Source organism: Varanus komodoensis, unplaced genomic scaffold (assembly GCF_004798865.1).
Source record: "Varanus komodoensis strain SLA01 unplaced genomic scaffold, ASM479886v1 scaffold2, whole genome shotgun sequence".
In the NCBI taxonomy this organism is placed as follows: Eukaryota; Metazoa; Chordata; class Lepidosauria; order Squamata; family Varanidae; genus Varanus; species Varanus komodoensis.
Window position 1 is genome coordinate 18,948,502 of NW_025335568.1, and position 18,826 is coordinate 18,967,327.

The window sequence follows — 18,826 nt, forward strand, 5'->3', positions numbered from 1 at the left end:
AAGCTATGGGTTGTTTGTGGGTTATTTCCCTTGCCAAAAAGCCATGCTGCTCAGATTCAACAAGATAAGGTATCCATGGGTTGGTAATTTGTTAAATGGTTTGATGGCAGGGGATGGAAGAGAATAATGATTAAGTTTTGACGTGGAGTTGCCTCGTTTGCTCCTCCAAACACAAGTGCATTTTTTGGACAAAGCTTGCATATTCCTGAGCTTGCAATGGTGTTTACAGAATACATCTGAGAGAAAAATGTGCACTTTAAAATATGCATTTTGTGAAAATATGCATTCATATTTTAGTCAATGCAGGAAGGGAAGCAAGCATTCTGTTTAATAAAAACCCAAATGGGGCATAGGAAAGAGGCAGACTAGGCTTTAAGGGAAGAACTCTGCAAGCTAGATTCTCATTCCTGTGTGAGTCTCCTTGTTTGCAAGCAGAGCCCTCCCATGATCAGGATAGGAACCCTGGAATAAACAACAAAGATCTGCATTGTATCTGGTGCAGCCCTTGGAGTGAGAGCAACAGCCTGCTCTTTAGGCACTTTCACGGTGCTGACGAGGCAGGAGGTTACAGCTGTCCAACTTCTCATACAAATTCTCCATTCAAGTATCCCACATAAAAATATCCTCTAGTTCTCAAGCCAGCTTCCTGGTTTTGCTTTGTTTTGTAGGGGGGCTATCGCCACCACACAGAATCTTTGCATGGTTTCCCACATGACACTGAACTGACACCAGTACCCTGCCCTCATGTGCCACACACATCTGAGAAACTCAGTGGAAGCAGTTGGACAGATGGATGAGGAGGCCCCTGGGACAAAATTACCCTCAACTGTGCAATTAGGAATCCTGGGATTTATCATGTTTCTGAGGTCAGCTTACAGAATCCCTGCTGAGGTCTTTACGTCTCTCCTCTTGGGTGGTAAATGTTACAGTATTTCATAAGGATATTACATTTGTATAAAGCATTTTGCTTGCATGCAATATTAAAATCAAAAACAAAAACAGCATATCTGCTTTGTGCTAACAAATAAATCAGTTCTACTTAAAAAAAACTGCAATTTTTTAAAAAAAGAAATGATTATAGTCAATGCTTCTGTACAACCCTGAAATGTCCATTTGAATTTAACTTCCCTTTCTGACAGAGTCCTTAAGTGGCCGTGGTTAGTGCAGTTCAAGTGGATTTTGATGTATTTACAGCTTACAGTTAAGGTTCAAGTGGGCCATGCTAGATACTACACTTTGCATTTTTGCAGCAAGTCCAATGTTCTGCATCATTTACGGATTAAAATGTAGAACATGAGCATCACTGATCTGTTTTATCACCAATACCATGTCACACAATTACCCTTTTCCTAAGTAGTCACCTTGTTTATCAGGTTCCTATTGGCTTCTCTTCTGCCTCAAGATACTGCTCTGAACAAAAAGCAGTTTACTTGCTCACGTTCTTTCCTAATACTTCAAGCACCTGAACGTTCTCTTACACAGGCACGATGCCAGATTCCTCAAATGTCCCTCCTTGCCCTTTTAACTTAAGGAACAGAGGAACCAGCTTTATATCAAATCGTTGGCCCCTCATGTTTGCATGATGAGCAAGTGAAGCCCAGTGTTCAACCCTCACAGAACCCCTGCTGACAAGACAACCCACAGCTGGGGGCTGAACATCCAGGCCTGCACCCAGTGATGCTACAGTTGAACTGCAGCCTGTTACAACAGTCTGGCAACAGTGGGCAGCCGCTCTCTAGGCAGGATCCTTTCCTAACCCAGCCAGAGATGTGAAGCAGATGCTCCAGCTCTGCGCTAAGGTCCCTTCCTTGGGGCTGACAAGATTTTGCTTGTATACCCTTGCACATGTGACATTGATTGGGGTACAAATTATGTTATGGAGACCAAAAGAAAAGCATCAGGAGAGATCATTGTATCAGTGGGTAATATTTTCTTCAAAGTTTTTTCTAGCTATTGATGTATCATACTATGCTGGTCTGTCTCTGACAGTACAGAGAATACAAGAGAAAATGAGAGCCAATGTGGTGTAGTGGTTAAGAGTGCAGGACTGGGACTCATACAATCTGGATTCTAGTCCCTGTTCAACCATGGAGCCAACTAGGTGACTTTGGGCCAGACTCTCAGCCCAACCCACCTCACAAGGTTGTTGTTGTGGGGCATAAGATTGAGAGCAGGAGAGGATGATGTAAACTGCTTTGAGCTCAGTGTAAGAAAAAAGTGGGATATAAATCTAATAAAATATAAATATCCTTAATACGGCTACTTCCTCTGATCATATGATCAACACATTACTTCATCTGGTATGTTGATATTTAGCATTTAAGCAAACATGCTTGAATGGTAGGCATGACATATCAAAAACCTCCACTGCTGTTAAAAGATGTTCTAATAGATTTGGGTTGGGTGAAGAGTAGAAAAAGCCATTTAAAGCTGGTACATGCAAGCTAGCGCAACTGTCCCAGCAGGTGAGGCAACTCCTAAGAGAAGATATGGACAATGATTTGTTAGGATGGGATGGTTTAAGAAGGATCTTGAATAGTTTCTCCTCCAGAGGCAAAGGGATTGAAATTGGTGCATCTGGTGTGCTCTGTATCTAGCCAAGTAGCAATGCATTATCTACATGGAAGTGATGAGGTGACCTGCCACCACAGAAGAACCCAAATCAGAGGTGGCAACTGCTAGGTGACACCACTTGTCTAGAAAGATGAATACTCTCGATTGCTCAACAGCTTCCATTTTCCAAAGCTAGTGCAACACACTGGGCATCCTGTAGAAACTTCATGAAACTGTGGCAGATGACTGATAAGGGTTTTTATTATTAAAACCCCCCAAACTACCCTGTTGAATCTCTGAAATATTCCATTGAAGAAACAAAATATGAAACAATCAGTTGCTAAAGAAAAGACATTGCATATAGATGAAAAGTTAAGAATCACCATTAGTGAAACACTAAGATCAATTTGGTCCATGCTTCAAAGTCTGTACTAAGGCTATCTTTAATTCTGGAACTTCAAATGTTCAGTGTAAGGAATCCCATTCTTACACTAAATATTAAAGCAGCAATAATTTTGTTACTCATTTAGCATTATATTAAAATATGAGAAAGTGACACATTACAGCCATATTCTGTTTTGTTATTCAGCAGAACCTGGTGTGCATGCTAAAATCTCAACTGTCTGCTCAGTCTTTCCTGTATTACACCAATTCTATTCCAGCTTCTGAAGTCAACATAATTTGGCAAGAAGAGAGATGAAGAATTGAAGTACTGGCCAAACATGGTACACAAGTGACATAGATCGCCAACTAAGACTTCTGTCCAAGGTTCTTTTTTCATTTCCTAGACCTCAAAGTAATGTTGAGGCCAGTGAAAAAGATACAGGCAATACTATCCAAGTTTTTGGTTTTTACATCAAAATAGTTTTTCGTAAGTTGTCCAACACTGCAACTTTTGCTCTACTGATTACATCTCTTATGGAAACGGACTAAATATCTGATAAGTTATAAATATCAGTAGTGTAAGAGACTAGATACCAGTTGCAACAATTTACATTAAAACATCTGAAAATTCCTACCTGCATTTTTCTCCTCCTCAAGTTAAACATAAACATATGGCTACAAATCAGGCCAAGATCTTAAAAACTGTTATAACTCGTTCTACATATTCAAGGGTGCACTGGGTTTGCACCCAACATTTCTTCCTATTCCCTACCATGCTAAACAGCTTGTTAAACTCAAGTTTGGAGAACCCATAAGCCAGCTTCCATCTGTGAATCAGCCACCAACCACAGCAAAGCAAGACATGTGATTTTTAAAGCCTCAAATGGCGTGGGAGAGAATTTCATCAAATCCAGTGGAATGTTCAACTCTCACCAAACCATTTCCCCAAATATCACCCCGCCCCACCCCCCAATGTCACCAGCACTGCAAGGGAAAATTTATTACCACCTTACAAATAAGTTCCTTCGGTACTCAAAGCAAATAGCAGGTGCACAAAGACCAATTAACAGAGAAAGCTTCATGAAGGGGGGTTAAGTTCCCTTCCAGGTACCAGTCCCAACCTGATTCATCCCCTCCTATTTTTTTTTAAAGCAGATCCTAGTCACTGATCCCTGCACTGTGCCTTGTTGTTCTCAGATGGAAGTCATTCAAGCAACTAAGGGCTCAATTTGTTTTGTAATCATGCAATCAAATTGAAAGCATGTGATATCACAGATAAGCTTGACTATTACAAAGACTTTCATACCTCCAGACACATCCCTTTAGCTAGTAACAGGAATAGTTGAGGCTCTCATTACATAGCCATTTCATTTTGTCAAACAGAAACAGAATTTACTACAGACCATATTTAATACAAGAACTTGTCCATTTATTATGCGGGGGGGATTAACTGCAAGAATATAGTATCAATTTTTATACAAATTGCTATCTGGGTTTGTGCTACATAGCAAAAGGCAAGATCAACATGCCTATGCAAAGATCTCACACCATGATGACATTTACTATAAAAGGTGGGGGAATATCAAATTTAATATAACTGAAGTCACAGTGAGACAGCAAAACTTAGTTGCAATTTTCAGATTTAGGCCAGCTAAAAACCCCAGAATAACCCAGATCTCCCAAAACCATGCAAGAATGGACATACTGTCTAGTTACTTGGGGGTCTGTTGTTTTTTTTTGGACGGAGGGAGTTAGACACAGTATCTCCTTAGGCGACAATTGTCAGAAACTTCCTACTCTAACAATTGCTTCCAGAGCTAAAAAGTCATGTTTCTATTGCTGCAAATAAATGCATAATTGGCTCATTTCCTTATACCTAGCTTGTAGTAGTTTCAAATTTTGTACTGGTGCAGCAGGAGGCCAGCTTTCAGGTATTTCATTCAGTATCTCAGTATTCTGTCCTGACAACAATGTAATACACTGAGCAATTAAGTGAGCATAGTCATTTAAGATATAGTCACAGCAATGTATTAGCATTTGAGGAGAACACTAAGGTTTATTTAAATCTAGTGTAACTTGAATTCAACTTAACCTCTTCTGGAAGATAAACTACAACAGAAGCCACAAATGAGACTGTCTTGTCAGAAGTCATACAAAACACTTCAGTATAATGAAATAAAAGGACGAATCTACTTGTCTAAAAGACAATTCACTGTACACATTTTATTTACAGTTTTGTACACTGTCTTAATATGAATGGGACTGCTTTTCTATTTGAGCCGTTCTTAAACCAAAGCAAAACATAACCTAAAGAATACAAAGTGTTAAAATACAGCATAAGATACAAAAAACAGGAATACTATTTCTAGTAAGGAATGTAATTATGATGTTACATTTTAAAAATCCACAATTATGTTCAGGAAATCGCACAAACATATCACTGATTTGTAGCAAAGCTTTGATGTTACAAAATAATTACCAAAGAATGCACAAAATTAATGTTTATTAAACCTTTTGTCATATTCCCAGATCCTTCACCAATGTTACATGAGAAAGAACTGAAATCAGGATATCACTAATGTTATCAGAAAGGGAAACAAATAAATTAAATCTAGCAGCCATCAGCATCAGTTACAGCAATGATCATGCTGTATAAAGAAAGATTTGCTAGAAAAATGTATGCATCATACTCTTCTTTCAAACCAGCAAAACATGTTATTGCATACAATGCAAAGGTGAAAAAAGTAGTAGTTTATTCCCCTGTAGAAATGGCACTGTTTTCAGGATATTTTTAATATAATAGTGACTTTGCTAAGAAACACCACAGAGCGGGCTAGGGAGAGCTTTATGGATTCAGGGGGCAAATGTTGTACTGAAATTCTTTGATTGGATAAAGGTTACTTCAGTCAAAAAGTTGGAGGGGAACATAGAAGTACAAGACAAAAGCAAATGAGACTTTCACAAATTTAGCAACATTTAGATGGAAATCAGATTTAAATGCAGTCCACTCTGCTTTTATAGAGGCTTTGGTTCAGCTCCCAAATCTCGATTGCTTGACGCAGTCTCCTATGAAATACTTTGAAGGTGTCTTCTTAAACAACAAACCTATTTTTAGTGGTGGAGCCGCTCTTAGTAGCTGTGTCAGCATGGGACTGATAACCAATCACTATCTTTGGAGGAAGTCCTAACCTTTCCTTGTATACTCTCCTGAGAAATAAAAACACAGAAAATCAGTTTAAGCACTATTTTTCAGAAGAGAATCATACAATACTACTTTCATATGGATGCCAAGTTCTATCTTAATAATTGCCCAAAATTGGCTCTGTTGTTGACACAGTAACTGAAGCTAACAGCTGCAAAACTTTACAAATCTTCACTATAGCACGTAAGTCACCAAAGGGTCATTATCTTTAGGCTTTATGGGCAGTGTAAAAATTAAATAAAAATCTTTATACATCGTAGCATGCTCTAGTTTCTCCCAGCTATCATGTGCACTATCTACATTATACTATAGGGTATCAACAACTAAAAATATCTTAAAACATTTCTTTTTAACTGGTGGCTCACATCCTCACAGCAGTATCATCAGCATCAATTTGACTTCATATTCAGGGTATTTAACAAGAAATACAGGGAGAAAAAAAACCACACACGCCCCTTTTAACAGTTACGTGAAATAAGGAATGTTGGCAGGTGCCATTTATGACACAAGGTTGACTCAAGAGCACAACTATTAACAGCATAGGAAGTCTGCATCTGGTCTTTGGGAGACTCAAGTTAAGACTCAGTTAATCTCCTTTCAAAAACTTATTTTTTTCTAAAGTTAACCTCCCTACTTCATAAGAGAATGTAAAAATATACAGTGTACTTCAACTACAGGCAATGCCAATCTTTTCCAATTGATAAAATATTCTATAGTTAAACTGCCCTTGAAATGAACTATTACTGTGTGATTATTATAAATGTAACAATTAGGCTGCAATCCTACTTTGTCTCATGAGACTTCTAAAGAATATGTTTAGGCCTGGGCTCCACAAAGGCCAGTCTAGATGCATAATTCATAAAATAAAAAACTAGAAACAACCCTGCAACATGCTCTGGGCTCATGTGTTCCTCATTCTACATGACTGTAAGACTGGAAGTTTGTTTCCATTTTTTGATTAACTACCATTTCATCTTACATACAGAGTATGTTTATATACAAAATATAAACTGTGAATGAGACAAACTTCATCAACTATAATTTGAAGCTGTCTTGTTTCAAATAAACCATTAAACAGAGTTTAGCAATTGAACAAGTCAATAAACCATCAGTTATTAAAAAAATGGAAACAAACTTTTAAATCACCTTGTGGCTGTGCTGAGGGCAGGGGGTGGATGCAAGTTGTTTCCATCACAATACACTGTGGTTTATCATGATAGCCAATGCAACTCAGTGCTTAAGATACAGTGAAGAAGATAGTATTCTGGTTACTCAACATAACTTACCCTATATGTGTAACAGCATCCCTGTTTTCACATTCAGTAGTCCATATTGCTATTTTATCACCCTTGGCTCTAACATTAACAACAGCTCCACATACATCATCACTGTAGTCATCAAAGGACTCTCCAATAAGGCACAGCAGCTGCAAAAAATGAAGACAGAGGAGTCATCTAAATCAAAAAATGAAATTACACACAGAAACACAGTCATCACCAAAAACCTAGAACAAGTTTTCATCTGCCCATGAGAGACCACCAGGAAGAGAATATTCCACAAGGCTAGAGAAAAACTCCTAGTGGATGATACCACAGCTCACTTAAAGGAGGAGTTTGCAGCAGGACATCACTGGTGATCCTTGAGATTCAGACTGTACAAGACTGAAAGGCCAAAACCAGAATCCTGAACTGGGCCTGGAAGAAAACTGGTGATAAATATATATATTTCAGAAAGGGCACAGCATGTTCCTATCAACCTATACTCATCAACAAGCAGCTGCAGTTTCCAAACCACCTCCAGTGACAGCAACACATGTGACTTTGATCATTTGCACAGCAAAGTTGGGGAGGATGAGATGTGTGAAGTATTTCTGCCAATATATCAGCTGGGATATGACATAATCCGCAAAATGGGGCTGACTAGATTGCAGTGCTCCTATACCACCCATTGCAGAACATACGAACTAGGGTAATGCAAATCCTATGACACTAACTTGAGTAAGCCTCATATATTTTAAAGTGTTTGTACACCTTCCCCAACCTTATCCTTTTATTCTTATCCAAGGAAACAAAGTTACAGTACTACAAAACTAGAAATTCCCATCTTGCTGCCCTTCAAAAGAGGCAAGCTTGGCACCTTCTCTGCAAGTCCCTGAGAATCATACAACTTTACACTGCATCTGAGTTATTCTATAACCTTAGAGCAATTGTGGTAAAGTGTCTGCTTTATCCCAGATGCCCTTAACTTTCCTCAAGTGAAGAATAGAAAAAGGTTCACCCTACGGAACTTAAACAGCTGGGATTTATTAGTCACTCTGGGAGCCATTTTCAGCTGAATAATCAGTAAAGCAACAATGGGAAAGAATTTGAACTCATACACTGCTTTAAAAGGAACCATCTCCAGCTTGAAATTTGCAAGAAAGTTCAAAGGCTCTCAATGTAACTCTGAAAGAAAGGACTGTGATCCTGCCTTCACTTTTCTGGCTGGAGATTGGCAATGGCATTTGGAATCAGAGGAAGTCTCCAAGTTATCCTAAAGGGGAGCACCATGAAAACTTTTATATTAGCCAATATCAGAAACATGGATCATGCCAAGATCCCATTTTTCCCAATAAGGTGACCAGTAAGAAATGGTTTTAAAAAGGCAGTCCTTGGCACATATATAGGAGCAAAGCAGCATTCAGGAGCTTCCCTAAACTTTTTAACCTGATCAGCCTGGGCGATTACCACCCTCATCAGTCTAAAGGACAACCCATTCCAAAGATCTGATACTACTTCCTTCTTTCCGCAAAGCAATTTCAGTGTCATCTCATTCACTCTATTACAGCCTTCAAATAGCAATTACTCTGTAGAGTTGCTGTTGTCATGTACTATATCACCTCCTTCTTATGGAGCCTATGCAAACCCTAAGAAAGAATGGCCTCCAAGAAATCTTGTCCATGTAAACCCAGGGCTGTGGATTCCTATATGTAATTGAGCTATTTCATATATGGTCTTGTTTTGCCTTTGGCTTTCCCTAGCATTACTGTAAAGTAATGATATACGCAAAGTATAATAGCTTGATTTTGTCATTTTTACCTCCAAGGAAAGTTCTAACTTGATTTGATCTAGGATCCACTTCTTTGTCCTGAATTTGGTTTACTTTACCAACAATAATGTCACAGTGAGCTGCAGAGATCTCATTCTTTGTTGGATCTTCCCTCAGGCCAGATCCTCTGAGCTCCAAGAGCCCATCTGGACCAGATTTTGCTGATGTACTGATAGTGAAGAATGATTTTTCAGCCACCATCACCACCACCTCATAGCCCTACCAGTGCATACAATCATAGGGATGGCAAACCTAGAGCCGTCAGGCCTCCATACCCAACCCATAACCTTTCCCCCAGACCATTACCCAAACTAAACTCCACCCAGCCCAGCAAGCACATTCCAATTATTTAGATCTGATATGCACTACTCAACTTCCTCTTAGCAGCACTTAATGGAGTGGAGAACAAGCAGCAAAGTGCTTTACTCACTTATAATCAACTGCGTTACTGCCCAAAACCTCAGCAATGCCCAAAACTGACGGCGCATTTCCAAAATCTAAAGGGAGAAGCTAAGGACTACTGAGCATTAACAAAACTGCACAAGCAACATTGTTAAGCTATTTAGTTGTCCTTTAATTGTCTCCTTTCCTGCTCAGCTGTCCTACATTTTAGAGATTAGAATGTTAAGGAGGAAATTCCATCTCTTTGATCCCTCAACCAGCAGAGCACCAGTTATTTGTCTGATTCACCTCACCTAAGAAACCCTAACCAGCAGATTATGCCAAGTGAAGTGCAAATCAATCAGGAAATTACCTAACCATAATTCAGTTGGTGTGCCATTTCCTCAGCCTTTAAGAATCTAGGAAGAAAACAGCTTTTTTTCACAAACATAACCAAGAAAATATCACACACAAAACTTACTGTCTCTAGCCAGAAGCGATCAAGGTCACTTCGTCTCTGCTGCTTGTTTAGTGTAATTAGCCATCGTCCTCCTCGTTTATTCTTCTCATCTTCCCACATGGGCTCAATACCATCCTAAAGGTACAGTTCAAGGATCAAAGATGAAATCCATATGCTGTGGACTGTCTTATATCAATTCTAAAATACTATCTGGAATCAAGTTATCCTCATAGCATTAAGATTCATTTGTGTAAAATAGAATATTGCTGTCTTTTAAACATCAATATGCAAGACAATGCACAGAAAGAGTTATCCTACTGCTAAAAAATATTGAGGGACAGAATAAAGGAATTTATTTTTAGGCTGTAACATAAAGGCAAACAGTAAGCAGAATAGCAGCAGAGCCATTTAAAACTGGTGACACATACCATACTCAAACAGGAAAGATCACTAGTATGCTTGGGTTCAGCTATTTATGAGAACTGGAACCCCACTGGTATACTTTCTCTAGAAATCAAGTTCCATGATGCAGTCTGGGAAGCTAGGTACATCTCACTGAACAGGATCACATTAATCAGTATATAATCTTGCTTATATATGGTCTTTCACACAAATTATCTCCCCACCCCCAGCACAAATTATTTAACTCAAATGAGGTAACGCTGATTTTAAAAAGTTTACTCTTCATACCTTAAAGAGTGAGTAGTCACAACCAGGCAATAAGTTACTAGAGAGCTGGATATGGTTATATAACCTATTTGGGAAAAGCAAAACACCATTAAAAATGAATTCACAAAGTCTGATATGTACAAACACTCTACAATCCTAGAGCTAAAGCTTGAGCTTTTGAATATAAATATAACCCTACCCTCAACAAACACTTGGTATTAAAAAGAAAAAAAATGAAACCATAACCCAGTTACATGACCCTGTTCATAATCTAAGACCATTCAACTTCCATTATTTCAAGAGTTTAGAACAAAGCTCACTGGAGTTCACCATATTTAATAACATGGAAATTTATTTATTTAAAGCTTTTCTAACCTGTCCCAGTAGTGTCTCAGGACAGCTTACAATGAAAAATGAGTAAGATAAACAAAGCAGCACAGCATCCAGCAGCTAAGATAATAAAACCCCAGTTAAAACCATCTAAACATTAAAATGATGGAAAAATAAAAAGGGTTTCTCCTGACGTTGAAAAGAATATAGTTTCGGCACCAGGCAAACCTCTCTGGGGAACATATTCCATAGCTGGGGCACCACCACAAAGAAGGCCCTCCTCCTAATCTCCTTCAAGGAGGGTCCGCGGAGCCGGACCTCCATCTCAAGGGGTAGGAAGGCACAAAGGGAAGGTGTTCCTTCAGGTATCCCAGACCTAAGCCATTTAGGACTTTTTAGGTCATCACCAGCACCTTAAAATGGGCCCAAATTTCAATTGGCAGCCAGTGTAACTGAAAGAAGACTGGTGTTTTATGAGTACCTGCTGGTCTCTGTCAACATTCTGGCAGCTCTATTCTGAAACAAATGAAGTATCAGGACCATCTTCAAAGTAGAGTTGGGTGTCATCAGCATACTGATGACTCCACAGCCCAAACCCTTGGATGACCTCTCCCAGCGGTTTCATGTAGATGTTAAAAAGCATGGGAGATAAGATGGATCCCTGCGGAACTCCATGGCAGAGCTGCCATGGTGCAGAGCCATAATCTCCCAGCACCACCTTCTGGAATTGGCTAGACAGGTAGGAGTGGAACCACTGCGAAGCAGTGCCTCCAACTCCCAACTCGCCCAGCCTGTCCAGGATACCATGGTTGATGGTATCAAAAGTCACGGAGAGGTCCAGGAGAACCAACACTGACGCACTCCGCTGTCCCTCCCGCTGCACAGATCATATAGGGCAACTAAGACAGTTTCAGTTCCATAGCTGACTGCTTGTGTTTTCTTATGCCTCTACATTATTCATTCCTTGATCTGCAACTTATTAAAAATGCCTGCAGATACAGTTTTGAATCCCGAGTTCTTCCTTGATCAATTTAAGAAGTTAAGGTATCAACTTTTTAAATTAAAACATTAGCCAAACTTTCACTATTTGTTTGAGCACTCCTTCCGTTCACCTTACTCAGTTCCTTCTATTTCTCTTTGTCATCCTTCATAATGAACAGAAAAAGGAAGGAAGACTCAAAGTTGAAGTTCAGCTTAAGTTCTGATATACAGATTTCAAGGTTGATGTGCAGGCCATTTCTGGGGTAGATTTTAAAAGCCACATAGTAATATATTACAAGGGGGTGAGGAAGGACTTTGGGAATGAATGCTACTGGCATCTGAAAACTTCACTTACGCCCAAAAATCTTCAACAGTATCAAACTTTGAGATCAGACGAAGATTTGCTTGCCAGGTTTTACTTTTGTCATTTTTAAAGAACCAGAGTGCCCACCTGAAAAATATTGAATTAGCGTTAGCCTACAACACACTATTAACCTTTTTTTTAACTTTAGAGCACAGTAGTAGTTTAGGAAGAAAAAATAATTTAAGAGGATAGCAAAAGTCCCATGGGCTTATTTTTTTCAAATCCCGCTGCTACTGAGGCTCTAGATGCCAACACTGACGATATTTATATTTAGCTATAATGAATGCCTGCTTAAAACAGAACAAAACATGATTACAAATACATTTGTATCCTCAGTTCAGTCCCCTTTTGGAAACAGATCCTGAGGAAATCTATTTGAAGGATATAATCTGAAACATGCCTTTAAAGAACACTTATGCCCCAATCCTAGTCGTGGCATTACACACATGGCAGCAGGCAGCTAGCTGCCATTATGTCTAAGTTAACTTCCTTAAGCCAACATGTACAGTGACTTTAAAAAAAAGCACTAAAAGACTCAGGATCAACTTCTTCAGGAGAAGACCTGATTTCAGCATGCACTGCTGTTTCTTCCTCCTAAGGAACTGATTAGCAGTTGTTTAACTTTCCAGAAAGGTTTGAGACTCACAGCTACTGTGCATGTGCTTCCCTGAATGCAAATATTGCTGTAGAGGCAGAACATTACCAGGACATACTTAACATTTTTCTGTTTTGTCATGTAAGAGTTAAAAAATTACATATTTTACTAAGTGAAGAAGCTGGTACTGTAATATTCAGTTAACTATTTAAATATGGGTTTTATTATCCTAAGACATACAGGAAAAGTATACTGTAGTATACTTCAGCATACTAAACTTCTAAAATACATGCATATTAGAATAACCTAACCAGAAACAAAGACAATATAGGATTATAGATATGATAGCAAGAATCTTCCTTGCATGAGGTTTAAGATGACTTTCCCCCCAGGACATAACCTATTTTACTACTTAACTTGGCACGATGTTGACCTGTTTCTCACATAACCCATGATAAGCTGTGGTGCATGTCTCCATCATTGCACATATGCAACCTCCAAGTAGAGGTTGCTCTATGCCACACAAACCCAGACACTACAGACTAATCACTGGTTCAGCAACCAACAGTTAACAATTAGTTGTGATATTAACTGTAGGTTGTTAAGCCCACAATTAACATAGAGTGTCCGGTGCTGGCAACAATCAGCAACCTCCAATCAGAGGTTGCATATGCAAAATAATGTTGGCACAAGCAGAGGAAAGTGTATGTTAATTAAGCTACAATTTACTGCCATTTTGTGTGAATGGAATGATTCACACTAGAGCATGTATTGTGTAGTGGTCAGAGTGCTGTACTGGGAAGCCAGGAAAATTGGGTTTTAGTCCTCATTTGGCTATGCATGTCACTGGATGATCGTGGGTCCATCACTGACTCTCAGCTTAGGCCATCTCACAAGGTTGTTGTGAAAATGGGGAGAAATAGGATCCTGGAATCTGCCCTGGGTTCCTTTCAAGAGATAAAAAGGGCTGGGAATAAATGTAATTACTACTACCACCACCATGACTTCACAAACAGTACTTTTTCCCATCTGCCAACCATCTCTAAAATATTAGTAAATTTCAACACTGCAGAGCCTTCTTCACAAGGGAAAAGAACTAGTGTCAGCTTCACATAATGATATCATTCCAAACATCCAACAATTATTTTGACAGATATCAATCCTGTATTATATAGCATTTAAAAAAGCATGTCTCACCTGTTTTGTAATGGATGCTTTACGTATTGTTCAGGACTGACTATCTCCTGACTTGCTGATGTCTCAGTTTTTTCTTCTTCTGAAGTTTGAGGGTTAGAAGTGGTTTCCTACATAAACAAAATAATTAACTTGCTTCTTTTAAACTGTGATATATAATGTTGTGTAACTATTCCTTTTAGCATAATTATTTCCAGATATGCAGGCATAAACATCTGCAAGTCCTTATAATATGGATATAACTATATGATTTTGCCAATATGGGGGCTTAAACATTCAAGACTTCCAAGGCTCCATGTGAAGAGCAAGGCAGTATTCTTACACAACTGCAGGAGCAACAAAAAGTTCAAACTTGCCTCTTGGTCCAAGATCTTTTTATATTAATGGATATCAGAAATACCAGAACAGGAGGCCTCAAATAAAAATGTATTTATTTAGGATATTTCTAGGCCATCCATCACTTTCATCTCTGGATGGCTTACAAGTTCACAAATAAATTGTTTAGATCAGGTGTAGGCAACTTTTGGTCCACAACTTCTATCAACTCCGGCCAGTAAGGGACCATGGGAGTTGTAGACCCTAGAGCAGCCTTCCCCAACCTGGTGCCCTTCAGAGGCATTTGGATGATGACTCCCAGAATTCCCATCCAGCAGGGACATTAACTGGAAATTCTGAGTATTGCAGTCCAAACGTGTCTGGAAGGCACAAGGTTGGGGAAGGCTGCCCTAGAGCACCATTAAGATGCTCACCCCAGTCTAAATCTGAAGGTCAATGAAACACCAAACCATGATACAAGCACACCCTGTCAATTATCAATAACTTTAACTGGTTGAATGTAGTATTGCCATACCATTTTCTACCTACCCTAATTTATAAGATTTGATTAGGAAATATGTCCAGAGAAACAGCATCTTGCAACACAAGTCTATACATAGCTACTTTTAACAGATTCACTAAGTTATGGTGATTGCACATGGAAAGCAAAACAGTGGGTGAGCTTCATCCTAAAAAAATCACATTCAGTTCCCACTAAAAGAAATACACAAAGTTAGTCGTAACTAAATTAGTTTCCAAATAAATCAGAAGAGCCTAAGTGTGACTAACTTAGTTTGGATTCAAGCTATTATGTCAGGGACTCTATACTGTCTCATCAAACTTATTTTGTTTCCAATATTCTATTCACACTGATATGGGAAGGGAGAAGGAACACAACCCTATTCTGCCTCTCAACATGTTAAGATTCAAAATTCTGATCTAGATATGGGAGTACTTTTTAGAAACTGAAGTGGTATATAAAATAAAACTAATTGTGATTACCTGATTTTAAAATTCCATGTTGTATTACCTGGCAATGAAGCATTAAGTATAAATTGTCTAATAAATGACTCACAGAACAACTTCAATTAGAATTAACAAATAGAAAAGCAGCATTTGACATTGCCAACACTGAAACATGAGACTTTCAATTGTATCTGCATCCATAGTTGTAATTACAAGGTATTTATTATTCCTTAAGTGAAGGATGTCTTTGAGTAAGTCATATCATAAAAACATAATCCCTTCAATTAGGAATCCGAGTAGCAATGAATTAGTGTTGATGCTTACTTTGACACCACTTTATACTTACCATTGTAATGTGGCAAGGAAACTTCCAACAGCAAATTATATAAAAGTTTTTTTTTAATGTTTTAGTAACTTTTCACTAAAGAAGAAATTATTACATTGATGATTATACTTTTCCACATGATAGATTTTCTGAACAGGAAAAAAGTTTCTCTAAATTGAATGAGTTCAGGTATGCTCAATGGGTATTTTAAGTATTTTTAGAACATATATTTTAGCATTTGGTATTTAATGTCATGGGGTTCAGAATTATAGTCTTGTGATATAAGTAGATGACTTTTCTGTATCTTTCATTAATGAGCATTAGCTGGCTAACTACCTCTCTTGGAAACAAAACATGTTAAAATAGTACATTATAGCCACTACTACTGAAGAGTTAATACTTACCCTTACAATACTACATAACCCCAAAAGGTTTTCAATCATGATGATTAATAGCTTGCTACTTCAATACAAGTCCCTTACACAGACACACACAGCTGATGAAACTGATGAAAATGAGGGACCCAGAAATGCTGAGATTCAGAAGATCGTTTCCCCAAAGAGTTATGGTTCTTAAGACTATTATGGATCATTCCATTAAGTCTGCTTCTTCTATGCTTATGAAAAGCCTTCTTATATTGAGAACCATCCACAGACTAAGAAAAACAGTATTTTTTAAAACTATGCCTACTCTTGAAACTGACAGAAAAAGAACACAACATTTTTGTATAGCCGACTGCACTGGGACATTCTGAACACATGCTACACCCAGGCAAACCCCAGTCCTTCTCTATTTTCAATGAAATGCTTTTATGCTAGCTTAGAAGTTTAAGTAGTCAACTTCCTATACAGTGCTAAGGCCAATTTACAGGAACACTTAGCTCACAGCAAGCATTTCAAGCTGCAAAGATGCTCCTATTAAATAAGCTGTCATAATTCATCACTGCAACCCAAGACCCTAATTTTGTACACCACCTGTCAGCCTACATTGGAACAGGTTGCGCTGATAGGAAAAATACTTTTTTGCTGAACGAGTTAATGATTCAAACGAGCCTTTGGCCATGAAAATCGCGATGTGATAAGAACAAGAAAATATCTATTCAAATGCTGTAGAATCATATAAAAAAAAGCCTAAGTTAAAAATAAAATTATTTTCTGAAAACGCTGGTACTGAGTAGAATTAGGTCTTATAGAAGGAACAGATCCTACAGATTTAGAATAGACTGAATAAACTTGGAAGTTGGTTTTCCATGGCCACACTTCTTTACTTAATAGAGGAAAAAAGGAACAGAAAAGCAAGCTAAGACCAGCGACCCGAAAGAAAGCACTTTCGAGAACAGAAAAGGAGTCGAAGTCCACGGGCCGGCCAGGTGGACCACCTCCAGCCTAACCAAAGACCTATTTGGGCTGCCGTGGAGGCCGCGCTGAAGAGCAAAGCACGCGGGGTGCGGGGCAGGAGGGGGAGGCGCGTCTCTGCCGGTTCTCGGCGCCGCGGCTGTCTGGCAGGCCAGGGTAGGCCGGCGCGCGCTTGTGGGAAGTTAGGAAGGAAAGAGATGGGAGAAGACGCCGGCAAAAGCGGGGAGGGCCCTCAAGCCGCTGCCACCTATGGCGGCGCGCCCCGGCAAACTAAAATAATAGGAATAATGTTGAAAAGTTAGATCCCGCAAGCTCAAACACGCGCGCGAGCTCGCCGCCGCCGCCCCCCGCTCCCCCCGAATTCTCTCTTCCCCCCCACGCCGGCCCTCCTAGGCCTCTCTCCTTCTCGTCACGCGACCCCTCCCCTGCCGCCCTCCACGCCCCCGCCCAAGCTGTGACGGCACAATTCCCGGCCGGCCGCACTCACGCGCTCGGAACCCACCCGGCCTTCCGCCCCTCCCCATTATTCCCTCAAGTCACCCCCCCGCGCACGCCGGCGCCTTTCGCTCGCCGTACGCGTGCTCCCCCCGCCCCCCGCCACATATTCCCAGGCCGCTGCTGCCCCCTTCTCCTCCTCCTTTTCAGCCGCCTCTTTCCCCGTCCTCCCAAAGATACTCTCCCTCCACCACTATTTCCGCCAGGGCCTTCGAGTCTTTCCTTAACCCTGTCAGAAAGCGAAATAGGAGGACGAGGAAAAGCTGAGGGAGGGGGAAAGGGGAGAAAGGAAGCGGGAATAAGGACACTCACCGGTTCCACCGTCGCCATCTTAGATCGCTCTGATCGCACAAGTGCGGAGGGAGGGGAGAGGTAAAAGGGGAAGGCGGATAACAAATCAGGTTCGAAAGCGATTGGCCGATGGGGCGTCACGTGCCGGCGACGCCCGTTTTGGCGGCTCGGCGCGTGCGCGAAGCCGGTACGGGAAGGGGTTGGTGGTTGAGGCTGGCGGGAGGGAAAGCAGCGGGTTCTGGGAATTGTAGTCTCCGATTGACGGCTATTGGGGAGTTGCCTTTCCCCCTTGCCTCCCTCCCTGTCTCCCCGTTACAGGAGAGACAGTCACGTGGGAAAGGCAGACAGGGGCATGTCAGGTTGAGGCGACGTAGCTCCGAACGAAAATGTGACCCCTGGAGTCTGGAAACGGCAACTGCATCTGTAGGCGTAAGGTGGCACAAGTCCCACCACAAACGCCAGGCTTGGTGCCGCGGCTGCCCATGTTCTGTCACGGGGGTGTCAGCATGTGTGATGCAAGCCCCTCCTCATCTCTCAAGTCACGGCCATTCAGCTCCTCATCCAAAATCTTGATGACGGAGAAACTAGCAGCAGACAAGTAATCCGTCCCTCATCATTCCCATACTTTTAGTTCTGTGCAATTGGATGAGCAGCAGACTACAAATCTCTATCTTCCAATCCGATATATCTTTCTTGACTTGTTTACTCGAAGCAGGCAGAAATTCGTTGGTTGATTTTTTTAAAGGGTAAAGTTATTAGACGATAAGGATGCAACCCTACACATAGACAGGGAAAGCAACCCTACATCTCCCAGTGTGCCCCAACATGGTACTGAGGCATGTTGGGAGATGTAGGATCTGATTTCCTGTCTAAATATGC

The 18,826-nt window shown here is 40.2% G+C and overlaps 1 protein-coding gene across 2 annotated transcripts; it reads right to left on the reverse strand.

Annotated features, from left to right (window-relative positions):
* Positions 1-5,135: 5,135 nt before the first annotated feature.
* Positions 5,136-18,065, reverse strand: EIF4E (eukaryotic translation initiation factor 4E). 2 transcript variants are annotated; one of them, XM_044428858.1, is made up of 7 exons: positions 17,969-18,065; positions 14,204-14,310; positions 12,403-12,498; positions 10,758-10,821; positions 10,089-10,202; positions 7,426-7,565; positions 5,136-6,144 (listed from the first exon to the last, which is right to left on the reverse strand). In XM_044428858.1, the coding sequence occupies exons 1-7, from the start codon at positions 17,984-17,986 to the stop codon at positions 6,030-6,032; spliced, it is 654 nt and encodes a 217-aa protein (XP_044284793.1). In that variant the 5' UTR covers positions 17,987-18,065; the 3' UTR covers positions 5,136-6,029. The 2 variants fall into 2 exon arrangements, with proteins under 2 accessions (XP_044284793.1, XP_044284794.1); XM_044428859.1 differs by lacking the exon at positions 12,403-12,498.
* Between the last annotated feature and the right edge of the window lie 761 nt (positions 18,066-18,826).

Excerpts from the sequence above, each read along its gene's own strand:
- EIF4E (XM_044428858.1), bottom strand. Across the intron at positions 12,499-14,203 it reads AAGCATCCATTACAAAACAG|GTGGGCACTCTGGTTCTTTA; the intron begins GTGAGACATGCT and ends AATATTTTTCAG. Across the intron at positions 10,822-12,402 it reads ACTGTTGAAGATTTTTGGGC|GTTATATAACCATATCCAGC; the intron begins GTAAGTGAAGTT and ends TTTCCCAAATAG.